The 13374-nt window shown below is 51.5% G+C and overlaps 1 protein-coding gene across 2 annotated transcripts in view; it reads left to right on the top strand.

Moving 5' to 3' along the window:
• Positions 1-30: 30 nt before the first annotated feature.
• CHST11 (carbohydrate sulfotransferase 11) overlaps positions 31-13374 on the top strand; it is a 282576-nt gene continuing 269232 nt past the window's right edge. Inside the window, exon 1 of one of the 2 annotated variants that reach the window (XM_004700339.2) lies at positions 31-148. In XM_004700339.2, coding sequence (XP_004700396.1) covers positions 46-148 — 103 coding nt within the window. In that variant the 5' untranslated portion in view covers positions 31-45. Of the gene's footprint in view, positions 164-13374 lie in introns of both variants that reach the window. The other variant, XM_004700340.2, reaches the window with a different exon arrangement.

The raw sequence follows: 13374 nt of genomic DNA, 5'->3' as shown, positions 1-13374 counted from the left end.
GGAGCACCTCCCGGACGCCCCGGCCCCGGCATCCAGGACAAAGCCATGAAGCCGGCGCTGCTGGAAGTGATGAGGATGAACCGAATTTGCCGGATGGTGCTGGCCACTTGCTTGGGATCCTTTATCCTGGTCATCTTCTATTTCCAAAGTATGTTGCACCCAGGTAGGGGGCGCGTTAGCGTGGTTTTGTTGGATACGTATTTTCTTCGCTCTCGCCCTCTCGCTCCCAAGCTCTGCCGGGCTCCTGCCTTTTCCAGCCTCACCTCTTCGTCGCCGGCCACCTCCGGGCTCGCGGCCGCCGGTGGCTGCCCGGGTCACCGCGCCGGGAGCGGAGGAGAATTCTTGTGCGCCCTCTTCCTCCTGGTCCTGGACTGGAGGATGAGACCAGGAGGGGCGGCATTTCTCCCCTTTCCTTCTCCTTTGTGTCTCTCGTCTGTCTGTCTGCGAGGTAGCAGGGAAAGGTAGAGGTTTCAAGAAGCTGCCAGGGTTGGGGGGTTGGTTTGAAGAAATGGAAACTCCCTCTCTGTCCCTGCCACGGTCTGGGGATGAAAGAGGCGCCGGGCGCCGGCTGCCCTACGCCTGGGCATGCTGCCTCTTCCTGGTTGGGGACCGGGCACCAACGGTGCACGCCCCAGCGATGTGGCGAGTCCCTGCAGCGGGCTGGGAACCCGAGGGCTCGACTCCCACGTGTCCGGGGCTCGGCGCAGCGCAGAGCAGGTGTGGGGAGGGCTTGGGTGCCTTGCTCTGCTCTTCCACCAGCGTGGGGACGGAGCCTGCCGGCAGTGTTTGCCCCCGGGATCCAGCCTCGTGGTGACCTTGGGGATGGGGCCCATGGAGCCTGCTCCACCCCCACCTCCCCGGGGACCCTGCGCTAGGGGACTCAGAGTTGGGGGGGGGGGGGCGCCATGGCCCCTGCAATTTTTGAGATAACTTTGGCTGGGTCTGGCCTGGCCGTCAGGTGGCGAAGCCCCCACTTCTGCGTTCAGGAGCAGCCAGAGACACCCCTGCCCCAGCCCCTTCCCGGCCTTCCCCGAGAGCCTGTCCGAGACCCTTCCCCGCATTCCCTCTTGGTATTGGCAAGCTCCCAATCAGAATCCGGGTTGAGGGACAGTCTAGATCCCCCCTTCCCAGGAGCTGGAAGTTAAGTTTGGGATCTGGGGCGGGAGGGGAGACCACGCGCGCCCATCTGCTAGGGGTTCGCAGCCCAACTTGGAAACCCAACAGGTAGAACCCGCAGAGGTGGCTTCTTAGGTCATGGGAGTCTCCCAGACTGACCCCCCCATCCCCACAGCAGCCTCTCACGAGGCCACTGTGGCCGGGAAATCCCATTTCTGCGCCTTCTAGTTGCCTTTCGCAGTGTACTCCCAGTAATAATTTGCTTTCCTAATTGCAAGGAGGAGGGAGCTAGAAACACATTTCCCTCCAAGGAAATAATGGGGCTTGGGGTTTTTAATCCCCCCCCCCCTTCTCTCTTCAGTATGTACCTAACTTGAGCAGATGCAGCCCGGATTCATCAAGGCTGTGTTGGGGTCTGTTGGAGAGGACTAAAGCAGTTCTCTCCATCAAAAACGCAAAGGCCCGTAACTGCGAGATTCCTTGACAGCGCAGTGACAGGAATGGCCCCTGTGTGCGGCTTGTTCAGCAACAGTTGTTCAGGCAGCCACGCTGCCTAGGATCTGGTCTGCCACCACCACATATAACCTCAGGACACCGGAGCCAGTCCTGTAAAAGATGGCTTTTGTTTGCAGCGGGGTATTTTTAGTTTAATGGCAGCAAACTGCAGGCGTGTATGTCTCCTCACCCAAACCAGTGGTTGTGAAACTTCCAAGGGAATTTAAAAATGGTCCTCAGTTAGGCAGTGGTTGCAGCTGGCAGGATCAGACGGATGGGTGGGGTGGGGTCGGGGGCATCTCAGGGTGCCATGCTCCTGGGGCCCCCTGGAGAACAGGGTGGGCTGCCCTCTCTTTCCCCAATCCCTGGCTCCCCGTCCACCACCACCCATTCCCAGGGCTGGGATACTGCGTGGTGGGCAGATAAGTTGTGGCTCAAACAGCTTGAATAAAGAGGTCTGTTTTACACACTGCCATTCTGACTCACAGTGACCCCACAGGACAGGGTGGAAACTGCCCCCTGTGGGTTTCGGAGACTGTAACTCTTTATGGGAATACAAATCCTTTCTCCTGAGCGGTAGGTTTAGGCCTCTGAAAGTTTTACCGGGACCGCCCAGGCCAGCAAGGAGGCATTTCTGCAGAACCGCGCCGAGTAGCAAGCTCCATCCAGCAGGGTGGCACTTGTACATCTTGGTGTCTGTCAGTTGTGCAGCGGAGAAGGCTTTCTGAAAGGGAGCCGGAGCTGGTCGGAATCAACAACAGGCAGTGAGTTGGGTTTGGGTTGGGGTGCTTGTTATTCTGGAGAGAAGGTGGAACTACTTGTAGCTTCGCAGCCAAACTGCTGGGAAGAAAACTTTGAACTTGTAACTGGCCCTTGGCTAAAATTTCCTTGTCTGACGAGAATGCCCTGCTGACTAGAAAGAGCCTTTTGCTCACGTGGGTCCAGGCTTGGGGACTCGGCGATGCTGTTGCCCAGCATGTTCTAAGGTCGCCCGGGAGGACTTCTCTGTCCATGGCCTGCTTTCAGCCTTCGCTTGCCCTTGGGGCCCTCTGCATTTACAAGCCTGCTTTCCTCCCAGGAAATGGCATTTGTTTATTATTCGCGGCCCTGAGTATGCTCTTCTGATAGATATTTTTTCCCGGCCCATAGCAAGTGTTCCTTTCAATACTTCCCTATTGAATGTGTTAACTGCAGAGAATCTCTTTGGACCCAGCCTTGGCGAACCCATTCGAGTACCTCCCCACTCTATAGGACAGAGGAGAACTGGGTTTCCAAGTCTCAGCTCTAGGGAAGCAGACAGCCATCTCTCTTTGCCTCGCAGCAGCTGTCGGTGGATTCGAACCACTGGCCTTACTGTTAGCAGCGGTGGCCTTCGCCACCATACCACCAAGGCTCTTTACTTTCATCGAGAGGTCTTCTTTCCTTCCTCCCTCCGAATGCCATATTGTTTTGTGACTTCTCCATCACCATCTGTCTGTGATTACCTGGGACATAGAAATTATGCCGAGTCCCTATGAACACTTTTTTTTTTTCTTCATTCAAATGTACCACTGATAGAGGTGAAATCCTTTTCAGCTGCTTTGAACTTCTTCCTTGAAAAGTTCCACAACCTTTGCTTCACAGAAGGCTCTCCCAGCAGCTGGTGTTTTAGCCTGGCCCTGCAGTTTCAGTTTCGGTCCTCTTGGGAGACGCAGATGGGGCCGGAGCCTGGCAAGGATGATGTTGCTGAAAATTGGTAGCCCTTAGGCAGGCGTTCCACTTATCTATGTCTGAAGTAGAAAAAGAGTGCTTCAGGAGAGATGATTCCCGGTCCCAGTGGCGGGTAGAGATCACGCGAGTGGTGTGAGGAGGGAGAGGAAGAATAAAATGGGACAGCTGGCAGGGGGCTGGCAGGGCTCCCTTTGATTCTAATCTAGGGTCCATTGTCTTTTGGGCTTTTCTAATTTATAAGTTTCAGGAATTGATCTTCCATGGGTGCGTGGGTTTAGCAGAAGTGGGCTTTGTCTGTGTAAGTGTGTCTTTGACATTCTGAGTTACTGGTCTTCGTTAAGAATTTTTCTTTGTTGAAGGGCAGGGACCAAACCAGCTGCCGTGGAGTGGAGTTGATTCCGACCCCTGGCAATCCCGTGAGCATCAGAGCAGAACTGTGCTCCCTTGGGGTTTCAACGGGTGATCTGTTGGAAGTGGACTGCCAGGCCTTTTGCCTGAGGTGCCTCGAGGTGGGTTCAGACTGTCAACCTTTTGGTTTGTAACCATGTGTACCACCCTGTAAGTCCCCACCTGTAAGTAGGTGCTCAGGAAAATATTGGTTGGATGACAAAGTGGCTAGATTCTAGAAGGCCAGCTTCTCCAGTTTCTAGGAAGACCGCTCCACACCTTGCCAAGAATGCATGCTAAAAGAGTGTGTCTCTGATCTGTGGGAACCTGGGCAGACAGAAGTGACGGTGACCTAGATTTGCTGTCCCCTGAAATGTCAGGTGGAGGACCCAGTGCCCTGGGTGCTGGGTTAGGCTGTTCTCCTGAAGTCAGAATGGAACCGGGGGTCTGGTTTCTGCACGTGTCTGAATTCATCAGCGATGATCCAGCTCCTGGAAGTGCATCCTGTATAAAGATGGCTCACTCTCATGCCTCCACGGTTGGGCTTTGATGGAGCTGTGCTAAAGAGGCCCCCAGGCAGCTTTGTGCCCAGGTGTGAAGACCGCCAACCCTCCTTTGGTGTCCTTCCCTAGGATTGTGGTTTCTGTTTGAAAGCTACTATTCATACAAGAGAAGCCGGTGGAGGAGAGAACCTGCTCTCTCTCTTGCATTATGTTCAGCTCCAGTGCTACCTGGCATTTCTTTGCCTTGGTTGACTAGATTGAAAGATTATACTTTAATGCAGAGACCTCTTGGGTTACCGCTTTGTAGTCTTATTTGATTAGGTTGAATATCCAAGGCATTTTGTATTATCATTTTACTGTGAATAGAAACATACTGTGTGCTCATTGTAGAAAATGTAGGACGTACAGAAGCAAACCATCGTCCACGATTCCACCCGGAGGCAATGGGCACGTTCCCCCTCTGTTGCAGTTGAATCTATTTTGAGTTAGGGCTGTGCCCTTTACTCTCTTCAGGGAGGGCTGGATTCTCAGATGTCACGATCAGACTTGTCTTTGGAACAACTGGAGCCACCCTCCTTTCCATTACCGGCTAATTGTGTTAACGCGTTGTCACCCAGGGACGCCCTCTGTCTTATCATTCTTTAGCCATATTTTCAGGTGGGATCAGCCCTTGCAGAAAGGCATCGTGCTAGGTAGAAGGGCAGCGAACGAGAGGAAGCCGTTCGACGAGACTGATGACAGCGGCTGCAGCAGGGAGCTCAAATAGAGCAAGGACTATGCGGAGGGCCAGGGCAGGGCAGCAGCGTGCCGTACGGATGTTACTGGGAGTCACGGACTCCACGGAATCTGGCAACCACCATGGACATGTTAGGGAAAGAGTCATTGAGGGCACACCATGCATTTTATAACTGTGCTTGAGAATATGTGTTTTAAGCCAGGACAAGGGGGTTTCAGAAAGTCCGTAGGAAAATTCCATGTTCTTTTCATTCCATTGTCCATGGACATTCTGAAGCTCCCTCCTACAGCATCCTGATGACTGACAGCCCTGCTCAGGAAGCTCTACGGACAGAAAGCTTTCACATCACCCTTTGCATTTATATTGTTGTTCTAAAGACGAGGTCTTCTACTCCCGTAAAGAGTTCCAGTCTGGGGACAGACAACAGAAAAGTGGGTGAAGGGAGACATCGGACAGTGTAAGACGTGACAAAATAATAATAGTTTATAAATGATCAAGGGTTCGTGAGCGAGGGAGAATGGGGGAATGAGGGGGAAAATGAGGAGCTGATACCCAGGGCTCAAGTAGAAAGGAAATGTTTTGAGAAGGATGATGGCAACAAATGCACACATGTGCCTGACACCATGGGTGGATGTGTGGATTGTGATAAGAGTTGTACGAGCCCCCAATCGGATGATTTTAAAAAGAAAAGAGTTCCAGCCTGGGAACCCCACAGATGGGCTGTTCAGCCCTGTCCTAGAGGGGGGCCATGCGGAACAACTCGAGGGCTGTGAGTTTGAGTTTAGTCGGTCCCTACTCATCGCGACCCCAGAGAGCAGGCTAGAACTGCCCCCAAGGGCTCTCTAGGCTATCTCCGATACAGGAGCAGGTTGCCAGGTCTCCTCTCGCGAAGAATCCCTCGGTGGTCACACCACCCGACTTTCAGTGAGCAGCCGTTCGCCTAACCTGAGTGCCACCAGGCTTCCTTTGACCTGCGTCTCTCCTGCTGCTTCGACTTCCTTTTCAGGATGGAAGTCCAGTTTTGCTTTGTCGGTTTGTTTTTTTATTCCCTGCCCAAACGTTTAAAGTGAGAGTCCTCACATAGGAAGTGAAAGTGAGTTGGGGTCATGGCCGTTCCTCGGAGTTTTGTCCTTAAGCTACCAGCCCCAGACTCTCTGTGGACAGGTGTTGGGACGCTTATGGACCCTGACCAGGGCACGAGGCGTGAGTACCTGAAAGATGCGGCCGTTAGAGGAGGGGACTCCTCTGTGGTTTAAATATCTGAGTGTCCATCTTCTTGGCCGGGTTGTGACAGAGACTTGAGCAATTTTCTTCAACGCCGGTGTCCTCGCTAGATTGCAGTTGGAAATAAACGAGGTGATCATCTCCCCGCACGCCTGTCCAATTGAAAAAAAAAAAAAAGATGGTGGGGCTTCTGTGAATGGAAGAGGAATCCTGTGTTTTGCATTTCTCCCATTGAAGAATGATTTTGTTTCTGATGCCCTGTATCAGCACCAAGCAAACTCACTGCCACTGAGCTAATACTGGTGCGCAGTGACCCTAGAGGACAGCGGAGAGCCGCTCCCATGACCAGTGACAGTCTGGGAAACGCCCCCGGGTTGCTTTGAGTCAGCATTGACTCGATGGCAGTGAGTTTCTCTTTTCTCCCTCGGGGCGGCTGGTGGTTTTGAACTGCAGACCTTGCAGATGGAAGTCTAATGCGTAACCACTCCGCCACCAGGGCTCCTTTTCCTTTAAAAACAGGAAAGGCAAGGCGGACAAGCACAGGCACCACCCTTTTCCTTCTGAAAGTTACCGGATGGACCAGCGGCGTCTTCATTGGGAGGTGGGTGGGAAAGGCTTGAAGGAGAGCCGCTGCCTGCAAGCTTCCTCGTCTCTCAGGCGCAGAATCCAGCGGGCGTTTTGCTTGCTCACGTTCTTAGCTCTTGCTTTTTTCTAACTGGAAGGTCAGCACTTCAAACCTACCAGCCACTCCTCCGGAGAAAGAAGAAGCTGTCTGTGCCCATAAAGAGTACGGTGTCAGAACCCCTAAGGAGCAGTTTAAAAAAATCCTTTATAACAACTGAAGGAGGAGACAGTTCTTTTGATATACTTGGACGTTCTAGAATTTGTAATTCGATAGATCTTAAAAAAAACCCACCACATGTCACCGAGTCCATGTCCACTCATGACCCTACAGGACAGGGTAGGACTACCCCGTGGGTTTCGGAGACCGCAACTCTTTTTTTAAATCATTTTACTGGGGGCTCATACAGCTCTTATCACAATCCATCCATCCATCCATTGTGTCAAGCACATTTGTGCATTTGTTGCCATCATCATTCTCAAAACATATCCTTTCTACTTGAGCCCTTGGTATCAGCTCCTCATTTTTCCCCTCCCTCATGAACCCTTGATAATTTATAAATTATTATTTTGTCCTGTCTTACACTGTGACGTCTCCCTTCACACACTTTTCTGTGTACAGCTCTCTATGGGAAGAGAAAGCTCCATCTTTCTCTCTGGGAACGGCTGGTGGTTTTGAACTGCTGACCTTGCGGATAGCAGCCCAACTCGTAACCACTCTGCCACCAGGGCTCCTCAGAAGATAGCGGCCCTGGGCACAACATAAGGAAACACTGCATGGTCCTGCGCCATCCTCACAATCACTTCCACACTCCTCGACCCTTAGGGAGCAGCCACTGTGTCAATCCTTCTTGTTGAGGGTCTATCTCTTTTTTTGCTGCCCCCTCCCCCAACGACCAGATATGATGCCCTTCTCCAAGGGCTGCTCTCTCCTGACAACATGTCCAGAGTATGTCAGAGGAAGTCTTGCCATCCTTGCCTCTAGGGAGCACTCTGGCTGTACTTCTTCCAAAACACATTGGCCTGTCCTTTCGGCAGTCCATGGGACTCCCGATAGTCTACTCCAGCACCACAATTCAAATGCATCAAATCTTCTTCGGTCTTCAACGTCCAACTTTCACATGCGTATGAGTCGATGGAAAATACCATGGTCAGGCATGTCTTAGTCCTCAAAGGAACATCTCAGATCAATGTTATTGATCAGAACCCCCTCCCCCTCCCTTTCTTCCTACTCTCTCTCTCTTGACTAATCTATTAAGTTATTTGTCAACTATCTACTTTAGGCCACATATTGTTCTCAACGCTGAGGATGCAACACGAATATGTCTGTCCTCGTGGAACTTACGTTCTAGTCAGCTAGACAGACTTTCAGCAAACGCAGCCGTAAAAGACAGCAAGTCAGCTGGGGTTGAGAGAAAAAGAGAGCAGGGACGAAGGGTGTGGGCGGCTCGCGGCAGGGCTGTCATTAGGGCAGGCCTCCCTCACAAACGAAGACGCACAGCCAGGATGCTCTTTGGAACTGAGCTGGCCAGGCGTGGCTCATATACTGTGGACATGTGATCAGGCCACACCGGTCCTGGAAAAGGACATTGTGCTCAGTGAAGTGGAAGGTCAGCAAGAAAGAGGATGCGCCTCAGCAAGGTGAACCGACTGATACATGGTGGCTGCCACAATGGGCTCAGAGCCGTGCTTGTGAGGCTGGCCCAGACCGGGGCAGGGTTCCACTGGACGGGACACGGAGTCGGAACGGAGCGGACCTGAAGAGGTGAAGGTGCCCGTCATAGGTCCATCGTCTGAGGAAGCATGTTCCAGACAGAGAAGCGTGGGCAGGCAGGTTTCTCGGGTGGGAACAGGCTTGGTGTGTTCACGGGACAGCAGCAAAGCGGTCAGGTGGGCAGAGCAGGGGGAGGTGGGGAGGAGGGATTGGGGGCTGGGGGTGACATCAAGGGTGGGAATGATGGAGCCTGGCTGAAAATCAGTGGCTGTGCACAGTGCCCTTTGCCAAGCGATGGTCTCAGAAACCCCACTGCCCTTCCTCCCATCCCGGGGGTGTCATGGGTCAGTGCTTGGCTGCCCACCCACAAGTTGGGGCTTAAACCACTCGGGCTCTTTGGAGAAAGAAAGGTGTGGCAACGTGCCCCCATCAAGTTGGCCACACAGCCCCCAACATCCCCCAGACAAGAAGAGTGAGGTGCACATCAGAAAAAAAAAAGAGGTTGAAGACGTTTTAGCTGAGCCTGTTTTGGGAAATTCTTAACGCACAGGTACAGGGTGCAGTCTGTGGTGTTCACGACGAAAACTACCGCAAACACCACCTGGCTTCTTGTTATTAGGGGCTGTTGGTTGTGGTAGCCTTTGTCTAGGAGAAGGAAACGTTGCTGGACCCTTGTCATCGGTAGGTTCATGGGAGGCACTCCCGAAGAATCTATTGGGTTCATGGGATTGATGATTGGGGAGGGGGAGACCTGGATCTGGTTTGAGATCTGCCCCCTCTGAAGTCCATGAAGGACTGCATTTTTATCAGTTTAAGATCGACTTCCCCACATGCCACACTTCTGGTTGTCTGGTAGTGGATGGCATTAGCCCTCTTGTCTAATTGGCAGCCGTTTTCTTACAGGCACACTGAGTAGTATTGTGCCTTATTGTTGGTGCCACCTGAGGTCAGCTGTGTGAATTGTTAAAGTCCCTCTGGTAAACCACCGCATACTCCATAGCCTTACTTAAAGTGCTGGATAAGAGGCCCTCCTGCCTCCCTCCTGCAAGACCCAGGCTCTACCTGAGGCCCGAGAACCCAGTTGTCTCCTATTACCTGCTCCACAAGGCGAGCCGAGCTAAGGCCTTCTTGGCCTGTGAAACCCGCACCTCGTTTCAAGCTCTAGGACTTGCAGGAAGGAGCCTTGCTTGCACAGTGGTTCCATGTTTGGCTGCTAACCAAAAGGTTGGTTGTTCGCATCCACTTGCTACTCCACAGGCTAGAAGACCGGGCGACCTGCTTCTGTAAATATTAGGAAATCGTATGAGCAGTTCTCCTTTCCCACACGGGGTCAGAATCAGCTTAAGGGCCCCCAACTACAATAGGGCCTGTGGTCAGCATTCTCCCTCTCTGATTAAGAGTGAGACTTGGAAGAGCCAGAATGAGAAAGTTGGAGAAATAAGCTACTTAACTTGGGGCTTGGACCTGGAAGTTCAAGTACAAGTAGGAATAGCATTCATTGTGCAAAATATCACCAAGGTAGACACAGGCCTCGGAGCTCCGGCGACACCCCCCCACTCCCCCTTATTCTTCTTGCACTGCAGTTGCTTGCGAACTCGCTTCGTCCCCCGTTTGATTCAGCGAGCCACTGCTTCTGTCAGGTTTCTCCTTCTAGCCTTTGAGACTGGTGATGCCTCAGACGCTTCCATGACTGTGCCCCTTGTGTGCTCTGTGGCCGGTCGGAGCATACACACAGCCTCTCCCCATTTGTATGTGGAGAGATCCACAGCCAATCCGGTATCTAGAGGTGGGTGTACCTCCTGATTGCCTCCGCACGCCCCGAGCACCCCTGTTTTTCGATGTATCCTTCCATCCGTGCATTGTGGCTTGTTCACACGGTTGCTGCAGGGCTGTCCGTTACAATCATTCCTGAAGTCCCTTGTGTTGGTCTGGGATGATGAGAGAAACAGATCCAGGAAGACTCATAGTGTATAAGAGAGAGCTTTATATAAAGAGTAATTGTATATTAAGAAAACATCCCAGCCCAGTCCACATCAAGTCCATAAGTCTGATATTAGCTCATGTGTCCAATACCAGTCTATAAATTCCTCTTCACACAACACATGCCATGATGCCGAATGCAGGAAGATCACAAGCCAGTGGGTGCAAAGTCTTGTGGATCCAGTGGCGGTGGAAGCATCTCAGCGCTGGTGTGGGTCTCCACATGGCTCCTCCAGCTCCAAGTCTCTGGCTTCATCAGCGTAGCTCCATGTAGCTTGTCAACAGGAATGTCTCACAGGGAGAGTGTGTGTCCCCCCTCCAGTGAGCTATTTATCTCCGTCCCTGCCTCCACAATGAGGTCATCAAACTGCGGCCTGATTGACAGGCTTGACTCCACCCCTTCCTCAAGTTGACCCTGGATTGTGACTGCCACACCCATATTCTTACCTTCTTCTGGGTGTCTTCTTTGCCTTGGTCGTGCGATGCCGACCTCCCTGGGCTTGGTTGGAAGGTGGCAGGTGCGTCCCTGATGAAGAGCTAGTTGGAGGGAGAGGGACTCATTCTGCGTGCACGTGTGTGGTTATCAGCTCATCTGGTTTCTTGGCTGGGATCCCTCTAAGCCTCTTTGACGTTTTGTGAGGATTAATTTGGGTGGAAGCGGTTAATGTAATCTGTAAATCGACTTATGATTCCGAGGTGAGTGGTGACCCACGGACATGTGCTGAGAGCCATGAGACCCCTGAGGTGGCCCCTTGAGCCCTTTCACTTTGTGAGTCCCTCCTCTCCTTAGACAGAAGGGTTGGTCTCGCTAGTGGCATGCAACCCGATAGGGCAGATTTGATGTGAGCGACAATTCAGATTTGTATCAGTTTCCTAGGGCTGCCCAAACCATCCCTACCTAATTGGTGGTTGACAGCACAAGTATTCCCTCAGTTCTGGAGACCAGGACTTCAAACCGAAGGGTGTGGCCGCCCCCCCCCCCCCCCGCCCCCCCACACACACCCCCGCCTCTGGGGGCAGACCCTTTTCTTCTTTAGCTCTGGTGGCTTCCGGGGTTCCTTGGCTTGTCCTCCAGCCTCTGCCTCCATCGTCACGTGGCCTGCCCCTCCTTCTACCCACGCCTCTTATAAGGATCCTTGTCTCGGGGCTTAAGGCTCACCCCCATCATCCAGGATGATCTCCTGCCTAGATTCTTAGTTAATAGAGTTACAATCACAAGATCTGGAGACCAGGACATGGATGTCCCTTTTTGGAATCTGCCACTGAAGCTGCCTACAGTATTTTCAACCGTTAGATTTCTGCTTTTTGATGAATCAAAAACAGAAGGTCTGTCTGCTGTTTTCTTCCCAGACCCATGTGTTAAGAATGTCCGATACAGCTTGACGCCGTCAGTCCAATCGGACACTTGAAAAAGACAGTGTTGGCATGCACTTCCTACAGACAATTTCATCGTTCAGTCATGTTAACAAGACGTGTGCCCTCAATTTCAGAACATTTTCTTCTCATCTTCCTTGTTGGCTTTCCGTGTCTCCCCATCCTCCCCTGCCAGGCCCCATCCAGTTACCGTCTCTCGATCTGCCCATCCTGGATTTCACACACAGGACAGACATCATGCAAAACAAAACACCATCATGCAAAATCATAAAAGGTAAACAAACAAGGCACCCAACAGCAATGACACGACAAACATGTAAAAGACTTTAATCAACGAGAAAACAGAAAATACAAAAAACGGAAACAACTGTAAAATGGGTCCAAAGGGAGATTAAATGACAGCGTCTTCCATGTGAGCTTAACGACATTTACCATAGTCGACTTGACAGTGTTCTCTGAATGATGTAGAGACTATTCACCTCCCTTGATTATGGTCAGAGCGGATTCAGCAGAGACTTAAGCCATGCGGGGACCTTGGCTTCCGACCTCATCCATAGCCTTCTGCAAACCAGGTGTTCACAATTTAAGCTCTGATACGAGTTCCTCCTTTGGATTTGGGTTTTATTACAATCCTTGGGTCACACAGGCTGGTGTGCTTCTTCCATGTGGACTAAGTTGACGCCTCACTTAGATGGCTGCTTGCCTTAAGACAAGCCCTTAAGCCCTCAGATGGTCGTCTTTCTGATAGCTGGGCACCATCTGTTTTCTTCACCCACATTTTGCTATAGCACCCATATCCTTCCGTGATTTCTTCATGAGGGCCGGCACCAAGCAGGGCCGTGTCATAAGAACTAATTATTCACAGATTGGGGCTAGAATTAAGTCTGAGCCCCCAATCCATTCATCTGTCTCTGCTTTATGTGCATGACTCTGTTCACTTTAGAGACATCGTTATCATTTTATGATAGAGAACATTATTCATCATCCCCCTGGGGCACAAAGTAATTCTGCTAAGAGTATCATTAATTTAGCTAACAGTAGAGTTTAAAATACTGTTGAAAAAAGGCAATTGTATGGGTATAGGGTGGCTTCAGAGTGCAGTCCATGAATTGTTGTACAGATTAAACTCTTAAGTGACTGGATCCCATTTACACAAACAATGGGAGTTGGTGATGGGGCAAAGCTTTTACTAACACTCCTTCACAAAGGGAGCACCCTACCTACAATCATAATACATGTCATAAAAAAATATAGTACAGTAGTCTCTGTAGGACCAGTTCCATACCTTGGGATAGCAGTCTGCTGCTTCTCACACTAGGGCATTGCAACGTTTAAGTCCAAGAAAACAAACAAAAGGCAAACTCACTGCCGTGGAGTCAGTGCTGACTCACACCCACCTCCTGTGGGTTTCCAAGACTGGAACCGTTCACCGGAGTAGAAACCCCGGAGTTTCTGATGGCTTCCAACTGGCGACCATGTGGGTCTCCACCCAACTTGTAACCACTACACCACCA

This window comes from Echinops telfairi, unplaced genomic scaffold (genome assembly GCF_000313985.2).
Source record: "Echinops telfairi isolate 266 unplaced genomic scaffold, ASM31398v2 ScPeMD7_2;HRSCAF=8, whole genome shotgun sequence".
Taxonomy (NCBI): domain Eukaryota; kingdom Metazoa; phylum Chordata; class Mammalia; order Afrosoricida; family Tenrecidae; genus Echinops; species Echinops telfairi.
This window is presented reverse-complemented; position numbering and strand designations above follow the sequence as displayed.